Below are 20,905 nucleotides of genomic sequence, written 5' to 3'. Positions count from 1 at the left end.
ATTCTAGCTTTGTCATTTATAAGTTGGATGGCCTTGGGCAAGTTTATTAACCTCATTTTTTTCATCTGTTAAATGGGGACTGATACTATTCACAGAGCTCTACCTTTAGATCCAGTCAAGGTAATCTCCAGAAGGTCCCTGGCAGGAATGCCCTCCATCTACCTAACCATCCAAGGATTAGTTCAAGTCTCATTTTCACCTGTTCAGACTGACACTGATTCCTTCTCTGAACTCTTATTTTACTGCAACTCACTACCACAGTTTAGTGCTCTATTGTCCTCTAATTGTTCCATACGTGGATATTAAAGCATTCCATGATGGTACCCTGACGAACTACTTAATCTCTCCTGAAATGAGCACAGGTTCTCAAGAATACTTGCTGCTGTTAGTTTTTAATTCTGCTCAATTAATTTACTATTAATTCAAAAGCTACCATTTTAAAAAAGTCAAATTGAATATATTTTTAAAGCATCTGAAGTTACATGTTTGTAAGTTCATAGGAACAAGAGGTCCCAAAAAGTAAACTGTTTTCCCTTGGGAAGTTTCTCCATGAATGAGGTTAAGATAAGGTCAAAGGATTTCACGGTCTTTCCATTAAAAAAAAAAAAAAAAAAAAATCAATACATTGGTATTCATTTACTTCTCTAATATTTTTCACTTAAACAACCAATACTACTGCAATCTTTTTTAAAAAGAGCACCAAAAAGATACTGATGCTATAGAAATCAAGAAGAGCTATGATAACTGTTTTTACTGAAGTAAAATAACAGTAATTTTAAAAGTACTGTTTTTTAATAAACATTTCCCATTGTATGCCCACAGCTTTTATAAAGCAAACAATAGTTTATTTTCACCTTGTCACGACTTCATATACAACAAAGTCTTGTACATCAGTAGAAAAATATTAAGAACTAGCAAGGATAAGATATAATTCACCTGAAAAAATGTATATAACATCAGATATAAATAAAGCCCCATATTTAATGAAATAAAACCAATATCTCTTTAATCTCAAAGACAAAATAAATATCCATGTAAAACAGGATGGAGAAAAAGAACTAGAGCACCAATTGAAGGACACACACACACACACACACAAACACACCAAAAAAACAAATAAACCAAAAAACACACCACTGGTGTGTACTTATAAATAAATAAAGTCAACTCAACATCTTCATTTTAGACCTCACCACATTAAAAGTCCACAATAAAGGTACACATCTTGTCAGGAGACTTAAATAGTACTAGTCACTCATATTTTCTAGCCATGTATATAACTTAATAAAAGTAGCTGAATCATTTCTTTAAAATTACAAAAAGGATTTCAGTATCACGGCATGTTTTTATTATTTTTCAATAAAGCTGGTATTAGTTATCAGTGATCAGGAGAATTTTACATTCAAGTAAGTTAAACGTTCAATAATATCCCCTAAGTAAATGTTCATAAAGCACAACTCTCTATGAAAACATGCTTACATACCCACATTATGTGAGGTTTATGAGGTGTCAACACCTTAAAATATCAGATCATAAAGTGTTCTAAACGAGGTGTTCCCCATAAGTCACATAGCACAAAATGAAAGCTTTAAAAATAATGTATAAAAGGGCTGAAACTTTTCAACTGAATTTCATTTAATGCAGCAAACTTTAAATGAACCAGGCAAGTCACTGATGGACTGATTTTACTATTAGGATCACAATGATAACACAACATAATTTCACATAGTTAAAAATGTACAGAGGCACAGACTGACAAAAGCCTATAAATTATCATACACAATGTATTTAGAGCACAAAATAAATTCGTATTAGAGAGTTTTAAATACAAAGAGTTAACCTGATTTGCCAGACTTCCCAGTTTAATTAACTATAGCATTTATTCATGGGGTCAACTAAGGATATTTTAGCATTATTTAGAAACAGAAATTAAAATTCATATAAATACAAATATAAGAAAATCAAAATGAAAAACTGTTTCCCTCAAAGTTATTTAAGGAGAAATGCAAACATTCATATATTTTGTAAACTGGCTCCCATCCTGACAGTACTTGGCCACACCAAATGCAGTTTGATTCTTCATAAAAATCAGTTTTAGCAGAGCTTTGACATGTGAAATACATACTTTCTACCTACCTTGAATGTTTATAAAGTTTACGAGGTCTACTATGCAATTTCCGATCCCAATTCTCTGGATCACTGGAGTTACTGTCATAAGGATGAGGCCGTCCTGCCATCCCACTTCAAGCTTCCTCACACTACTGCTCTGAAAGCACACATGAAGCACCCATAACCTACATAAAAGAGTAGTGTTGACCTTTAAATCTATTCCATGCAGAGTAAGTCACAGAATTTTGTATCCTTTCTGACATTACTGTGACATTTTTTAAAGTGATGAACAGGATTATAAAACATCAGACACACAAAATGCCACAAATCAGATTAAAATAAACACCAAAAGCCTTTTTAGGTACTTTTCATTTGATTATTCGATTAAATTTGTTACTCCTATACAACATTTTAATAATGTGCTATTTGTATTTAGTAAACATACTTATTGACATTTGGGTACCTCATGTTTCCAAACATCAATACAGAACCAAAAGAGACAAAAACAACTCCACAGAATGATTCTTTCAGACAAAATTTCATTTGGAACACATTTCTTAATCACTAAAATTTTAAGATACTTAACAAAGCATCTAGTAAGACCAGATAACAATGTTGTTATTTCTTTAACCAAGTTAAAGACCATGAATAGAAATTTAATATTTGTTCAAAACTAAAAGTATGCAAACATCCTGATGTTTCCTTACAGTGCAATTATCAAAAAACATTTTATCAATATGATTCATGTATTTTATGCCTTTTCATATGTGAGGCTTATGACTGTTAGTTCTACGACAGTCCTGTAAAATTATAGAACTCACTTAACAACAGCTTTACGAAATACCTGAACTAAGCACTTTAAAGTATATTCACTACCCAATTTAATCTTCACAATCAACTTACAAGGTAGGTATTATACTCCTCATATACAGAACAGAAAACAGTCTGAGAAGGTTAGTAACTTTGCCAAAGGTCACAATGTTGGTCAACAGCAGGATTATAAAGAACAATGAGAATTTATTACTATATAGCATGAAGTCTTGATCTTGAAAAATGCTCAGACTGGAGTATTCTGTTTAGAAATAGTAGGTCAGATTTGACTTTTAGAGATTGCAAACACCAAAAGAAAAAACAAATGAGGTTAAACAATTTGAACAGTTATGTAAACTGAATTAGAACCCAGGTTTCCTGACACTCACTTCTGTATGCTTTGTATATACTTTTCCAAGCCAGATTTGATAGAGGGAAGTGAGGAGGGATTTATGCATTAAAGTCAAAGGGATGAGAGGTAATGGGATGGATGCCTACATTCTCCATCCAAAAAAAAAGTCAAAGGGAATCCAGAATTGAGAAAATACTGTACCTCACTGAATTGTATAGATTATGCCAGTACAATTTCACCAAAAAATGCCAAAGATAAACTCATGAAAATTGTGAGTCTATCTCAGAGCTCATTAAAAGAAACACTTTTATTTTAGAGAAACTATTTTGCTACTTTAGAATTTTTTTCTTAATAGTTAACTTAGTACTTTCTTTCCAAAAACAACTGAAAAATCTAATAATAAATTAACATTTTAATATAATAAATATGTAAATAAGTAGCTCAAAGAGTGAAATAAAAATAATAAAGGGGGAAGGAGGAGAACTGTACAATGGCTAATTCAAATTCCTTAGCAAATGATGCAGTTTATTTGCTGAATACTCCTGGAAAAGGAAACCTTTCCTGAAGGATCGCTGAATGACTGATTAAAAATCAGTCAGATGTTAAATGAACATAAAAACCACAAATTGTTATGAAAACAAATAAAATCTCAATTTCATTTAATTAGAAAAATAAAAATGTATTTACTAAATAAGAAACACTTTAAAACTTCAATTTGGTATTATAGCTAGTTATCTGTCTTGAAAAGATGAGGCAGAAGAGAAGGGTGAAAAAGAATAAATCAGAGAGACAAAGCAGGAAGTCAGTTAGGAAAAAATGGTCACAGACCAAGAGAGACCAAAAAGGTAAAAAAGAATAGTAGGGAAAACTGATAAGGAGGGAAATGAAAGATGTAGAGGCTTAGCAGGTTATGTAGAATGAGATTTACAGCATTTTCTCCTTACTGGATAGGTCTTCCAATAAGCTATTTCAGGCATTAGCATTTCCTTAAAGGGCACATTAGCTCCTAACCCTTAACTGTAAGACACACCCTTCGGGAAACCCACAGAAGACCACTGAGTAAAGAATAATCCTAAACCATGGGAGACAGTGACTAAAAAAATACAACCACAAGGAATGAATAAGGTAAATTCCAATTCATATTTTCCACTATTTTACAGTGGGTGGCACATATCTAGTAGCTGGGAAATATCAGTATGAATTCCTAATCAATCCTACTGAAATTAACAACATGTACATTATAGCCAGCCACAAGAAAGTAAAGAATGTTCAGATGAAGGCTATCGAAAAAGTCAACTGGAAAATCATGTTTACATTTCACTTGTCAATAAAATTTGAGTATCACCATGTGAAGGATTTCACCCCACTCCTCACTCCCAATAGCAAGGGTACAAACAAAAAAGAAGTGAAATTCAAGTTAAGGTAGCTGGAAAAAATATGACTGTGTTTGCCTACACATGCTAGCACATTTTTAAATGCTACAGATTTAACTACAAACAAATAAAAAGCAAACGACACACATTATATACTATTTTGAAACATCTAATGATCTTCTATATTTTAACCAATCTCTACGCCATACTCAGTGACATTATATTAATCTTATTTCACTCACTCACTCATTTATTCATTCATTCATGTACTTATTGAACAGCTAATATAACATGCCAAGAAATTTACACATGCTAAAAGCAAGCTGGATGTCATTCTTCTGCTCAAAAAAACTCACCCTAGCATGGGGAGAAAAGACTCCACTAACAGCTCTATACCACTTACTCGTGTATCTCTCCTACCTGGGTAGTCTTGCATTGTTACCCCACCCTCCAACCCCATATCCTGGGTGTTCTTTGGGATTCCATCTTCATCTGCTGGGTCCAGGGAGACAGCAAAGAAATAGGATCAAACCCTTGAGAACACCAGGTTTTACACATAACATACAATGAATCAAAAATCTTGAAGTCATCCTTGACCTCTCCTTTCCCAACATCAAGTCTAACTTCAAATTTTTCTTTTGACTCCTTCTCTTCCTTATCAATCATAAGGCTGCTGTCTTCATTTAAACCCTTAATAGCTAAGAATAAGCCTCTTACTTGACCTCTTTACCCCATTCGATTCCATATTAGCTCTGCTATAATCAGAATTATCTTTCTAAAAACTTTTAATGGCTCTTCATTTCCTGATCTGAACTCCATACCATAAAAAGTTCTTCAAAATCTGACACTTGGATCCCCAATGTCTACTTTATATTAGGCAAATTAAAGATCTGGTTTGGATCTTGTAATCACCAAAAAATAATTTCTGGACTACTGGAAACAAAGTTCTTAGACAATATGTAACAATTCATTACTAATATTTTTAGGCATGACAGAAGTAATGTAAATTCTAAATAATCTAGAAATAATCCATACAGAGGCTGGAACAATTGGGCCTATTGGTTAGAGACATACATTCAGGAAACTGCCAAAAGTCAATTGGGAAAGAGTGCGTCGATTGCTTCTCCTTCTCTTGGATATTACTACCTTTAAAACAGGAGGGGGTGGGGGTAGGAAGAGACAGAATCTTCAAGACTACAGTATCATAAGTAAGTACTCCCAGGGACACTATTTCCACGCACTATTAATTAATGGCAATGACCCACAGAAGAGCTTAAAAAAAAAAAAAACAGGACAGTATCCAGAGACAATTTATGCTGTCCTTCCTGTTATCAATGTGCTAGGAAGATTACATACTTTCTCCTATTTAAAGCTCAAAACAACCCAATATTACTATCCTGTTTCATAGATGAGGAAATCTTAGGGCTAAGATGAGAATCCCAGTCTAACTGAAAGCCCATGTTCTTTCCATACTGTAGCAAGTGAAGTACACAGAAATTCATATATTTGCTCCTTATTGCCAACAGATGTCACTTTTTTTTTTTTTTGCGGAGCACAGGCTCCGGACGTGCAGGCTCAGCGGCCATGGCTCACGGGCCCAGCCGCTCCGCAGCATGTGGGATCTTCCCGGACAGGGGCACGAACCCGTGTCCCCTGCATCGGCAGGCGGACTCTCAACCACTGCGCCACCAGGGAAGCCCCAGATGTCACTTTTAAACACAGCCATCTTGTGGCTTTGTGCAAACTACTGAGATCTCACTCTAAATAGTGTCATTACACAAGAGCTTTTCTGATAAGTGAAATTATTTTTATCTCTCAAACTTGGCAAACAAAGTGTGTGGTGGTTACTGGAGAGAAAGACCTGATAGAGAGGGAAAAAAGTGAATAGAACAGAATCACATAGTGATACCAGGGCCAGACACCAAGGACTGCCTTCAGCTGCATAGAAAGCCAAATACCCAGAGGTGGGAGTGGGAAAGACTGACCAAGAGGTAGTCAAGAAGGCACCTGAGCTAGCAAAATGTCCTAAGGTAACCTTTCCTATATGGAAAAGACCAAAAGCAGCGATAGCCCCCCAGGGCAAATGAATCGCTTGAGATTGGCAGACTAAAAGAGCAAACACCTGAATGCTAGGGGTCTAGATGTAGGAAGAATTTCTGAAGGGCCAGAAACTTGAGGGATCATTTGATGAGCTTCTCTCCTTATAGGCATAAAAGAGAGACTGTACCAGCTTGAAGACACAAAATACATGATATAGATATAACTGTGAAAGAAAAAGAACAAGAGGAAGCAGCTTTTAAAAGGAACCAGAGGGATGAAAAGGAACCTCCTGCAAATGCAGCCGAGAGAATTGATCATGTGAGCCTCATACAGGTAACAATTATTTAAATTTGGATTAAAAAAATTTTTAATTGTTTTATAGCATTTTTTTGGAAAGTGTCTCAAAGCATACAGTAGTAAAAAAAGAGCTTACTCTTTTTTTTTTGGCGGTACGCGGGCCTCTCACTGTTGTGGCCTCTCCCGTTGCGGAGCACAGGCTCCGGACGCGCAGGCTCAGTGGCCATGGCTCACAGGCCCAGCCAGTCCGCAGCATGTGGGATCTTCCCGGACCGGGGCACGAGCCCACGTCCCCTGCATCGGCAGGCAGACTCTCAACCACTGCGCCACCAGGGAAGCCCAAAAGAGGTTACTCTTGAAAAACTCCAACTGGAAGGGTACAGAACCATGAGATCAGCTTGAAGTTTTTATGCTGAGAGCCCTCCCCACCCCCTACAAATATGGTGAAGGCAGCCACACAGCTCAAAGTGGTAGAGAAAATAATTCAGGGCTGGAAGTGCAGCTGGAAATTTAAGGCAGACATACTGGGAATGAAAGAATCACAGAAGCGTAAAAATCTGAGCATAAACTCTGCTCAGTTAAATTACACACGCATGGGGGGAGACCCCAGGTAACCCCTATGGTGGATTATAGAAGAATTGAAAGCTACAGGGCGTAAGATCTATGAGTTTGATGCTTTTTAAACTGAATGTATTCCCCAACCATACAGCCCAAGCAGCAGAAAGCTGAAGCCCTTACTGGCTTGGGATGTCAGAGAGCAGAGACCACTACAGAAAGACAAAATAGATACTAGGAGGGAATCCCCAGAAGTAGAGGAACCACAAGGCAGATCAGCTCCAAAATCTGAGCATAATCTCTGCCCAAATTTTTGGCTGACCACCAAACTACACAGGTGCAAGAGAACACTAACCCTTACCCCACTCCCCAGGAGACCAAGCTAAAAAAACAAGTAGCTGGAAGAAAAGAACTGAGCACAGATATCAGCTGTCTCATACTGTGTAGGAAACAAAGTATGCAGATTGAGTCCAGGCAAGTTAATGGTCCACTAGAACAGAAACCCCCTGGGCTTCCCTGGTGGCACAGTGGTTAAGAAACCTCCTGCCAATGCAGGGGACACAGGTTGAAGACCTGGTCCGGGAAGATCCCACATGCCGCAGAGCAACTAAGCCCATGTGCCACAACTACTGAGCCTGCTCTCTAGAGCCCGTAAGCCACAACTACTGAGCCCGTGTGCCGCAACTACTGAAGCCCGCGCACCTAGACCCTGTGCTCCGCAACAAGAGAGGCCACCACAATGAGAAGCCCACGTGCCGCAACGAAGAGACCCCTCCCGCCGCTCGCTGCAACTAGGGAAAGCCTGTGCACAGTAAGAAGACCCAATGCAGTCAAAAATAAATAAATAAATTTTTAAAATATACATTAAAAAAAAAAAACCCTGACAATCCTCAAAAGAACACCAAAAATTTCAACCAAAAATTACGAGATCCAAAGAAACAAGACGGTAAAAAGGCAGTCAATGGAAACTGACTCCAAGTAGGTCCAGATGTAGGATTTAGCAAATAAGGACTTCAAAGCACATATTATAAATATACTTAAACAATTACAGGAAAGTATATTCAAAGCATAAAACAAGAAAATGGTCTTAATGAGTGGCAGAAAGGGAATCTCAATAGATAAGTGAAAACAAAAAATGAAAACTCAGCTCTAGCTGAAAAGAACTAAAATGAAAAATCCATTAGATGGGCACAATAGCAGATGGAATGACCAAAAAACAAAAAAACAATCAAGGAACTTGAAAACTACCCAACCCATAGAATAAATTACCCAAACCCATAGAATAAAGGGAAAGATTAAAGAAAAACAACAGCTCTGCAGACACAGATGGGACAGCATCTAATGATACAACATGTAAGTAACTGGAGTCACTACTAATACACTCAACAAAATGGAATCTCAAAAGCATTATGATAAATGAAAGAAGCAAGACTTAAAGGTTCCATACCATATGATTTCATTTATATAACATTGTCAGAAGGACAAAACTGTAGGGATTATAGATAGAGCAGCAAGAGGTTAGAGCGTAATAGCACAAGGTAATTCTGGGGGGTGATGGAATTATCTGTATCTGGATTGTGGTGGTGGTGGTAGTTACACAATTGTATGCCTCTGTCCAAACTCCTAAGAACGGTACACCAGAAAGAGAATTTTATTGCACTGAAATTTAAAAAGAAAAAAACAGCAGCAGAGATGTTTAATAAATATTTACAAATGTCAAACATATTAGCATGACATAATTAAAGCACTTTTGGATCAAAACCCCCACATCACACTGCCCCCCTTACCATCCCAAGCATACTTAATGCACAGCCACCCTCCCACTGCCGTAAATGACACACACACATTTTTGATCATGAAAACTGGTGAGAATTTTTCTACTTCTGCCACAATAGTAAGTGACTTAGAGAAAAGGTTTCGGAATCAGATAAAACTAAGTTGTATGACTTTGTACAAGCTTCTTAACCTCTAAGACCTCAATTTCCTTAAATGTGAAATGAAGAAAATAATACAATTCTCTTTACCATTATTTTATCTATTACTAATATAACTGCCAATCAAATTATTATAAAGAATAAATAAGACAGGACACCTTATATAATAACACAGTGCTGGGCACATTGCTGACTTTCTCTAGTAGACTACCAAATACAAATTTTGCATAATATTTCATTAGTTCATTTATAACTTTCCATTTGCCTTTTGAGATCACCAGAGACGATGAGAATTCCTAGACAGTCGCTCAACATTTACTGAGCATCTATAATGTGCTAGATGGCTGGAATAAAAAGGTGAATATGATATCATCCATGTCCTGGTTTAAATAATAATTATAAAATAATCACAACACAGGGAACAGGGGAAGAATGAGTGAGGATACGATTTCTACTCATTTTGAGTTTTCCCAATTTCTCCAAGGTACACCTGACCTTCCCCTGTTCTACTGAACATTAAAATTTCCTTAGACTTTTACAGGGTCATCAAAGAGCCATGTACTTTGAACACAATAGCTGGCAACAGTTTCAGTAGCTAAATCAAAACCTTATGTCATCCGACTTTGCTGGTGGCGCAGTGGTTAAGAATCCGCCTGCCAACGCAGGGGACACACGTTCGAGCCTTAGTCCGGGAAGATCCCACATGCCGCGGAGCAACTAAGCCCACAAGCCACAACTACTGAGCCCGCATGCCTAGAGCCTGTGCTCCGCAACAAGAGAAGCCACCGCAATGAGAAGCCCCCACACCACAACGAAGAGTAGCCCCCACTCACCGCAACCAGAGAAAGACCACACGCAGTAGCGAGGACCCAACACAGCCATACGTACATACATACATAAATTAATTAATTAAAAAAAAACCTTATGTCATTCCTATAGTAACTATGATGTAAAACATATTTCACTCAGCTTAAAAGTAAATTTTAATCTCTGGAAGAACAGACAAATCATCCTAGTTTCTAACCTCTCTGAAAACTCCTTCAGTTATTTTTACCAGAATATTCTTGCTGTATCCAAGAAGCTTAAAATTAAATTTTTTCTCTCATTTGGACATAACAACCTCCTTTCTACATAACAAATTACCACAAACCCAGTGGCTTACAATACCATATACTATCTTAGTTTCTGTGGGTTAGGAATCCGGCATAGTTCAGCTGGGTCCTCTACAAGGCTACGTCAAGGTGTCAACCATAATTACATCCTCATTTGGAGGCTCAATTGGGGAAGGATCCACTTCCAAGGTTACTGAGATTGTAACAATTCATTTCCTTATGGCAGTAGGATTCAAAGACAATGATGTAGATAGTCAGTCTGCTAGCCAAATGGAGTCTTATGTAAGATAACTAGGAAAGTAACATTCCATTACCTTTAGCATGTTCTTTTGGTTAGAAGGAGGTCACAAATTCTGCTCACACTCAAGGCGAGGGGATTATACAAAGGCACGAACACCAGGAGGCAGGGATCATGGGAACTACTTTAGGGTCTATCTTATTGTCCAACACATTCTGCCTAGGTACGTCACTGAAAGTTTAAGATTCTGCTCAGCCCTTGTTCTAATTATACATACCACTATACTAACACACACACACACACACACACAACACGTACATCTCTTTTATCTCCTTGACTTCACAGCACTACTTGTCACAGCAAAAACCTAGAACCAATCTAAATGTTCGCCAGAAATGAATTGGTTAAAAATTTCCACAGTATCATGCAACCAGTAAAAATGAGATACATACTGATAAGAAAAACATTCCAAGATATAACGTTATGCTAAAAAGCATAGTACAGATATGTATTATATACTCCAATATATTTTAAAAATATGTATGCAAACACTCATCAATGTTTTTATACGTTTTTTAAAATGTCTAGAAATAACACATAAAACTTCTAACTAGTTGCCTCTGAGGAAAGGCTGAAATGAGAGAAAGACTTACTTTTCATTGTATCTCTTATACTATTTGAATATACCATACATTGTTTTCATAATTGGGAAGGGGGGGCTACCGTTAAGTATTTGGAAATGGCTTTGTTATCAAAATTTTCTTCCTTGTTTAATTTTACTGCTTACCTATAGTTTTGTTTTTTGTTTCTGATTGCTTAAATACGGTCAATACATATAGTAGGGGAGGAAAAATATCTTTTTCCCCTACCCTTCTAAATTTTCAACTGGGATCCTTGTAACAAGACATATTAACAAGAGAAAAGCATACAAGTTTATTTAATGTAAACTTTACTCAACACTGGAGCCTTCATAAGCAAATGAAGGCCCGAAGAAACAAACCTGAGTGTTCTTATGCCAAGTTTGATGAAGACTGGAATATCATGGAAAGAGTATAGTAAATTGACAAAAACTTACTAGCATTATCTCTCGTTCAGATTTCTATGTTCCTTCACCTTTGGAGCTAAAGATGCTCCTTTCCTCTAGGCATAGGGACACCTCTCATGAGGGTTTTATGACCTGCTTTAGAGGCAGGTCAGAAGTTCCTCCAGCACATGCTGTTGCTCTAATTCCTTCTGCTTAAAATATTCAATATGTGAAGGTGCCATACTTTGGGGTAGCATGTTCTGAACTCCATCATTATGCACTGGTAGAATATGTTTCTGCCACATGTCTTCCCTTAAACTGTAAGACTCCTTGAGGGCAAGAACAAAGGATAACTCATGTGTGTTCCCACAGCTTAGTATACACGCTATATGTAAACTTTTACAAAATGTTCTCATTAATAAAATTAAGATGAAAGAAACCAAAGGCATTTCATTTAACAGAATACACTAGAGAAGAGGAAATGCAAATTATGAAGATTTATAGGGAGTCTTTAACTTAGTTGCTTGTCTTTAAAAAGAATAATATTGTATAATCATACCCACCAATCATGTGAATCTCATCCTCAAACGAGCAAGAAGTATCTAATGCTAATACTTGCTCTTAGGAACTATACACTAAGAAAATGGTGTTAAAAGAGGGAACATAACAAATACCCCTGGAAACATTTTTAAAGATATTATCAAATGACTCCTAATATTCCCCAAAAGATTCCTCAAAGCTGACTAAATCTCATAGAAGCACTTTCAAATGTCAAGACTTATATTTTTCTTATTTGCTGCAGTTAAAATAAGGCAAGTAAATAAAGCTGAGAACTTTATTCAGGATATTTTTGTATCCTGATTATATCAGTTAGATTATATCTGACTAAATTTTATGTAACTAGTTCCAGGATATCAAATTCAATTGACTTATGCTTTCATTCAAAATCTATTCATTGAGTACTTAGTACCTTTTCAGGCATTTTGCTAACTGCTAGGGATACACTAACAAACAGATTTAATAAAACTGCATGAATTTTCCACTAAAAGTAGGGTACTTTGTCTATTTAAAGGAATTCCTTATCAAATCCACCAAAATGTAAGACTTCCAAAGTCAGCTCATATTCAGCCCTTGATCTTCCAGAGGTGACCTGGAGATAAAATCTCTGAGTTCATTGATTTTATTACTGTTATAGAATTTCTACTGAAATTTTGCTGATTTCTTGTTTAAGACATTAACACTTCAAGAACCATTTCATTTATTCCCCCACCCACCTTAAACAGCTCAATCAATGTTTGAAAATCTTTCCCTATCTTAGGCATTTTCTAAATACCTACATTACATAATTAGCATTATAATGAACTAGATGCTGTTTATAGTGTTAAATTCTTAAAACTCACTAAAAAGCATATATGATTTTTTTAATTTTCTAAAAAAACTTAATGTTTTATTTTCTATGCATATGTCCCTATTTTTCCTTTTCTTCTATGACTAACTAGTATTGCCTTCAAAACCAGAAACATCTTAGTTGAAGCAAATCACCTTGACGTAAAATTTAATATAGGCAAATCTCCAATAAGCTGATGAAGTGCCTAAATCAAAGGAGATTACATTCAACTCCTAAGAACCAGCACCCTTTAAACAAAGTCAGACTCAAACAATGTTTTATTTTTTCCTCCATGACCCTTTAAACAAAGTCAGACTCAAACAATGTTTTCTTTTTCCCTCTGAGAGGCTTTTTTAATAAGTTACATTTTTCATATAACTTTTAATATGCTGTTGCATTTTGACCCATTCATTAACCCATTACCTTCCATTCCTTTCAGATTTTTGCTTGTTTACCTGCCCTCAATTCAATAGGCTAGAAAAGGCCCTAAGTATGATTCAAGTTCTAGACTGAAGTATTACCCAACAGAACTTTGTCTGATAATGGAAATGTTCTACGTCTGCACTGTCCAAAAAGTAGCCACGGGCTACATGTAGCTATAAAACACCTGAAATGTACAATTGATGAAATGAATTTTCAATTTTCTATTTTAATTCACTTAAATTTGAATAGCCATATGTGGCTGTTACTACCATATATGATAGAATAATAAGCAATGACCAATACATATCAGAATGGGTTCCGAACAATAAGCTCAAACCATCCTCCTTTGGAAAGGTTACCAGACTGGTGGTAGGTATGAGATATGCCTCAGCACTAAATGAACTATACCAAAATATGCAGTGAGATTTTTCAAGCAGGATAGAGCTACAGGAGCTAGATGCTAGTATCTAATTCAGGAAGCCTTGGATAATAAGGTGGATTTTCATATACATTTTCTACGCTAATCCATATATCAAGCCTACAAGACACAAGAGGTATCCTCTATTATATAAAGGTGATTTCTTTTTAAAAACTGAGAAACTGGCTTAAAGGGATTATGTTATTTGCCTATGTCACCTAGCTAATAAATAAACTAGGACTCAAATACATATCTGTACAGTCAAATTCAGTGCTTCTTCCACCATACTATACTGTCTCTCAAGTTTAATACACAACCCATCAAAACGCTATGCCCAGAAAATAAAAAGTGCTACTGGTCACATTTCAAATCACTAAGAGACAGATAGCTAGATGACAGATTCAAGGTTAGATAGAGAGGTTCTAAAATATTGATCAACTATTTCGGCAGAAGATCCTTTCCTTCCTCACATATTATCCCTCCCAAATTCCACATTATTAAAAAAAAATAAAAGTAGAACACAAAACCATAAAGAATTAAGAAAAAAATATAAATGAACATTTATCTGACTCTCAGAATAAAGAAGGAATTTCTAAGCCTCAAATCAGAGGAAAAAAAATATGAGAAACAGGAACGTGCAGTCAGACACTTTATGCTCACATTTGCAACAAAGACTAGTGAAAACTTCATCAGGGATCAGAATTGGGACTGCAGACCACTTTCAAAAAGCATTAGGTTAGACTACATAAAAATTCAAACTATAAAAGATAAATGAAAAGCTATAAAAATGTATATAACAAATAGATAAGATTTTAATCTTAAATATAAGGAATATTTATAAATCCATATTAAAAAAATCTGAACACTGTGATGGAAAAACACACAGAGTTCATTAAGTTAGCAATTTACAAAAAGAATACTGGCTGCCAAAAAGGGGAAAAGAGGAAATATTCAACCTCACTAGTAATATAAGAAACCCAAGTTAAATGTGAGATGTTTAACTGATCAAATTGTCAAAGATTTCTTGGTTTGTTTTCATGATAACCAGTGATGGCTAAAGAAGAGGGGAAAAGGCTACTCAGGCTTGTGGGAATATAAACTGTAAAACCTGAAGGGTATCACACATTTTAACACAAGAATCCCACTTTTAAATTTTTATCCTGAGAAATATGTTTATCAAAGAATTTATAGTGGAAGGGGAAGGAGAGGGAAAGGGGGAAGGGGAGGAGGAAGGGAATGTTCATTTTTAAATCTAGTTATGTATTTGTTATATTATTTTAATTTCTCAAAATAAAAAATTTAAGTCATTACATACAGAATGATCCCAATTGTGTGTGTGTATGCACGTGTATGTGTATACATGTGTTTATGACTGGAAGCAATTATCATTGGGTCATGGGATTAAGATGCCATTTTCTTCTTTGCTTTTTGGTGACTGTCCCAAATTGCATGCAATACATTGCATGTTCATATTCAGAAAGAAATTACTCCAAATAATCTACTTTTATAAGTAATTTTTCAAAGTACTCATAAAACAATTTCAAAACCAACAAGTATTCAAGGCTACTGTTAAAAAGTATCATTCACTAGGGAAGCAAAGATGATCAAAGATGTCATATCACTCTTATTCTAAAATATGACACTTTTTCCCTTTCTTAATGTTTTCAATTCAACTAACTTGAGTAGCTGCACATACATATATAAACAATGCACATACATGTATATAAATAGTACTATGTATATATTACACATACACAAAAAATGAAAACGAAAAAGAGATTGAGTTAAAAAAATAAGTAAAAATGGAAGTTTTGCTGTTTTCTTCATATGGTACAATAAATAAGTTTTATCAAACTCAGGTAATGAGGCCTAATCTGCAGTTTAGTTATCTCTTCCAAACACTAGAGTATTAATGATTTTAAAATACTTCCAGTATTACAGTTTTATAACTTCACTAGTCTCTTAATAACTAAATATTCTCTCTTTGAAAAGAGAAACTCACGCAATTTGGAATATTCAACAAGAAGAAAATAATAGTGTCCCACAGTTACCCATCTTACAGGAACTTCTTTAGGAAAATTCTAAATTAACAAATTAGGAGACAAAAGGACAGAGCAGACTGCATTGCTTGCTCTCAAGATGTGAGAAAAATAAAATTCAATCCTGCATTGTATAAAGCAAACTGCCCTGAATGAAATAATTACCTTTAAAATAATTCAGCACTATTTGCATGACCATCTAAGAATGAGAAAAGTATAAAAACATTTTGTTGCACAATTATGCCCTGAGATACTTCCTCAGGTATCTGAGCTTTTAAATTTATTTTTAACACAGTCCACAAATAGAAAACTCAGGATAATTTTCTATTCATCTGCTACCAGCAATGACAGTCAAAGATCTTAAAGAAAAATAATCCAAATTAATAAAAATAAAAAAATTTTTAGAGATGTTAACAGTATCCCAATAGACGGTTTTTAAAATGTCATGCCATTTCTCTCTACAATATATTCTCTTTTCTCTACTGTTCCACCTGGCATTCAAATTACAGAGAATAGAGGAGATGGCCAAGATGGTATAGTAGGAAGACCCTGAACTCATCTCTGTCCACGGACACACCAAAATTACAACTACTTACAGAGCGACTATCTACAAGAACAACCTGAAGATTAGCAGAAAAGATTTTCCAAAACTAAAGACATAAAGGAACGACATGAGAGGGGTAGGAGGGGCGGAGACACAGTATTGTCAGGACCCACATCACTCAGTCAGCAACCCACAAATGGGAGGAATATCACAACTGGTCCTCCCCAAGGAGCAATGGGTCCAGGCCCCACAGCAGGTTCCCCAGTCCAAGGGGTTGTGCACCAGGAAACAAGCCCCCAGAATGTCTAGCTTTGAAAACAGGAGAGCTTATATTTGGGAGCATGGGAGGTGGGGAAGGGGTGTTAGGAAACAGACTCTGCTCTTAAAGGGAGCACACATAATCTCAACATGCTCCAAGTCCCAGACCAGAGGCAATAGTTTGAAAGGAGCTTGGGCGAGACCCACCTGCTGATCTTGGAGAGCCTCCCAGAGAGGTAGGAGGCAAATGGGACACCCCTTGGGGGAGGAAATGATGGCAACAGCCATTTTGTGGAGCTTGTTCTACCATGATAACACCTGTACAGACAAGCTCCATTTTGGAATCCTCCCTCTAGCCAATTAGTGCCAGGGACCCAACACAACCCTCCAATGAGCCAGCACCAGCCCTGTGCCCACCAGGCCCTGTAGAGAGCCACACAAGAAGCCAACCCTGCCCTCCGGGAGGCTTGCAGCCACCACATAAGGCACAGCTAACTGGACAGCAGACAGCCCTGCCTACCAGCACAATCACAGTACTCAGCCCCAGCACAACATAAAGGTTCATGCAGCCTACATAAGAGGCACCTCTAGAGCATAGAGCTCTGGTGACCAGAGTGGAGTGTGCTGCTGGGCCCCATAGGACATCTCCTACATGAGGCCACTTCAAGATCAGGAAACATAAGCAGCCTACCTAATACACCAAAAGAAATACAGCAATTTGGCCAAATGAGGAGATAGAGGAATATATTCCAAATGAGTGAACAAGACGTATAGCCTCAGAAAAAGAACTAAATGAAGTGAAGACAAACAATCTACCTGATAAAGAGTTCAAGGTAGGTAGTGATCATAAAGATACTCAACAAACTCAGGAGAAGAATGAATGAACATGGTGAGAAGCTGGAAATAGCTGGAAAATACAAAGAAGAACCAAACAGATAGCTGGAAAATACAAAGAAGGACCAAACAGATACAATAAAGTGAAATAAAAAATACACTACAAGAAACCAACAGTACATTAGATCATACAGCAAAACAGATCAGCAATCTGGAAGACAGTACTGGAAATCACCCATGCTGAAGAGAAAAAAACAAAAGAGAATTTTTAAAAATAAGCTTAGTTTAAGAGACCTCTGGGACAACATAAAGCATACTAACATTATAGGGGTCCCAGAAGGAGAAGAGGGAGAGACAGAGGGCAGAGAACTTACTTGAATACATAACAGCTGAAAATATCCCTAACCTAGGAAAGGAAAAGACACTCAGGTTCAGGAAGCACAGAAAGTCCCAAACAAGATGAACCCAAAGATGTCCACACCAAAACAAATTATAATTAAAATGGCAAAAGTTAAAGATAGAGAATCTTAAAGGCAGTGAAAGAAAAGCCAACTAGGTACATACAAGGAACTCCGAAAAGACTATCAGCTTTTCAGAAGAAGCTGCAGGCCAGAGTGACTGGCCTGATATATTCAAAGTGATGAAAGAAAAAAACCTAGAACCAAGAATACTCTATCCAGCAAGGTTATCACTCAGATTTGAAGCAGAAACAGACTTTTACAGACCAGCAAAACCTAAATGAGGTCAGCATCACTAAACCAGCTTTACAAGAAATGTTGAAAGAACTTCTCTAAACAGAAAGGCCACCACTAGAAATATGAAAATTATGAAAGGAAAAATATCACTTGTAGAGGCAAACATACAGTAAAGGTAATAGATCAACCATTATAAAGCTAATAGGAAGGCTAAAGACAAAAGTAATAATATATATCCATAATAAGACACAACAACAAAAAGATTTTAAATATGATGTGAAAAATATTAAATGTGCAGGGGGTAAAAATTCAGGGTGGTTAGAATCTGTTCAAAATTAAGAGATCTATCAACTTAAAACAATCACATACGTGTGTGTGTGCACACACACACGTGCATATAGCTATTTGTTAACCTCATCATAACCACAAACCAAAAACCTGTAATAGATACATACACACACAAAAAAATAAAATTCAAACATAACACTAAAGACAGTCATCAAATCACAAGGGAAAGGGCTTCCCTGGTGGCGCAGTGGTTAAGAGTCCGCCTGCCGATGTAGGGGACACAGGTGCAATCCTGGTCTGGGAGGATCCCACATGCCGCGGAGCGGCTGGGCCCGTGAGCCATGGCCACTGAGCCTGCGTGTCCAGAGCCTGTGCTCCGCAACGGGAGAGGCCACAATAGTGAGAGGCCCGCGTAATGCAAAAAAAAAAAAAAATCACAAGGGAAGAAAGCAAAAGAAGAGAAGAACTACAAAGAACTACAAAAGCAACCAGCAAAGAATTAAAATGGAAAAAGTATATACCTATCAGTAATTAACGTAAATGGACTAAACGCTCCATTCAAAAGACAGTGGCTGAACAGATTAAAAAAAAAGAAAAAACCATATATATGCTTCCTACAAGAGACTCACTTCAGATTTAAAGTTATATGCAGACTGATATTGAGGGGATGGAAAAAGGTATTCCATGCAAGTGGCAAGGAAAAGAAAGCTGGAGTATCAATACTTGTATCAGACAAAATAGACTTTAAAACAAAGACTGTAACAAGAGTAAAAGAAGGACATTATATAATGATAAACAGGTCAAGCCAACAAGAGGATATAACAATTGTAAATATATATGCACCCAACATAGGAGCACCTAAATACATAAAAGAAATATTAATAAACAAAAACAGAGAAACTGACACTAATACAATAACAGTAGCAAACTTTCACACCTCACTTACATCAATGGACAGATCATCCAGACAGAAAATCAATAAGGAAACATTGGCCTTAAATAACACATTAGACCAGATGGATTTAATAGATATGTATAGAACATTTCATCCAAAACCAGCAGAATACACATTCTTTTTGGCACAAATGGACATATCAGAAGCTAGGCCACAGAACAAGCCTCAATAAATTTAAGAATACTGAAATTATATTAAGTATCTTTTCTGGAAACAGTATGAGACTAGAAACAAACTACAAGAAAAAGACTACAAAAGACACAAACATGGGAAGGCTAAAAAATCATGCTACTAAACAACCAATGGTTTACTGAGGAAATCAGAGAGGAAATCAAAAAATACCTGGAAACAAATGAAAATGGAAATACAACAATCCACATCTCTGGGACACATCGAAAGCAGTTCTATGAAAGAAGCTTGTAGTGATACAAGCCTACCTCAGGAAACAAGAAAGCTCTCAAATAAACAACCTAAACTTACACCTAAAGGAACTAGAAAAAGCAGAACAAACAAACCCGAAATTAGAAGAAGGAAAGAAATCATAAATATCAGAGCAGAAGTAAATGAAATAGAGACTAAAAAAATTAAAAATTTTAAAAAAGTAAACACCAATGAAATTACGAGTTCTTTGAAAAGATAAACAAAACTGATAAACTTTTAACCAGACTCATCAAGAAAGAGAGGGCCCAAATAAAATCAGAAATGAAAGAAATAAAATCAGAAATGACACCACAGAAACACTAAGGATCGTAAGAGATTACTAAGAACAAATATATGCCAATAAAATGGACAATCTAGAAGAAATGGATAAATTCCTAGAAACATAAAAATCTCCCAAAAATGAATCAGGAAGAAATAAAAAAATATGAACAGACCAATTACCAGTAATGAAATTGCATCAATTAAAAAAAACAAAAACTCTCAACAAACAAAAGTCCAGGCAGACAGCTTTACAGGTGGATTCTACAAAACATTTAAAGAAGAGTTAACACTCATCCTTCCTAAACTATTACAAAAAAATTGAAGAGGGAGGAATGCTTCTTAACTCATTATACAAGGCCATTATCACCCTGATACCAAAACCATGCAAAGATACCACAAAGTAAATTACATGCCAGTATCTCTGATGAACACAGATGCAAAAATTCTCAACGAAACATGAGCAAACTGAATTCAACAATACATAAAAAAGGATCATATACCATGATCAAGTGGGATTT

The 20,905-nt window shown here is 36.2% G+C and overlaps 1 protein-coding gene across 7 annotated transcripts in view; it reads right to left on the bottom strand.

Annotated features, from left to right (window-relative positions):
- The window catches only part of BTBD10 (BTB domain containing 10), a 71,864-nt gene that overhangs the window by 43,236 nt on the left and 7,723 nt on the right, over positions 1–20,905 (bottom strand). For 2 of the 7 annotated variants that reach the window (XM_067749841.1, XM_067749845.1), the window contains exon 2: positions 2,137–2,294. The exons of 3 other annotated variants lie outside the window; for them this stretch is intronic. In XM_067749841.1, the coding sequence (XP_067605942.1) occupies positions 2,137–2,237 (101 nt within the window). In that variant the 5' untranslated portion in view covers positions 2,238–2,294. The remainder of the gene's footprint in view (positions 1–2,136; positions 2,295–20,905) is intronic. 2 more of the 7 variants (XM_067749842.1, XM_067749843.1) reach the window with 2 other exon arrangements.

The sequence above is a fragment of the Pseudorca crassidens genome, chromosome 9, assembly GCF_039906515.1.
Source record: "Pseudorca crassidens isolate mPseCra1 chromosome 9, mPseCra1.hap1, whole genome shotgun sequence".
Taxonomy (NCBI): domain Eukaryota; kingdom Metazoa; phylum Chordata; class Mammalia; order Artiodactyla; family Delphinidae; genus Pseudorca; species Pseudorca crassidens.
Note: the sequence above shows the minus strand (reverse complement) of the source record. Positions and strands in the feature narration are given on the sequence as shown.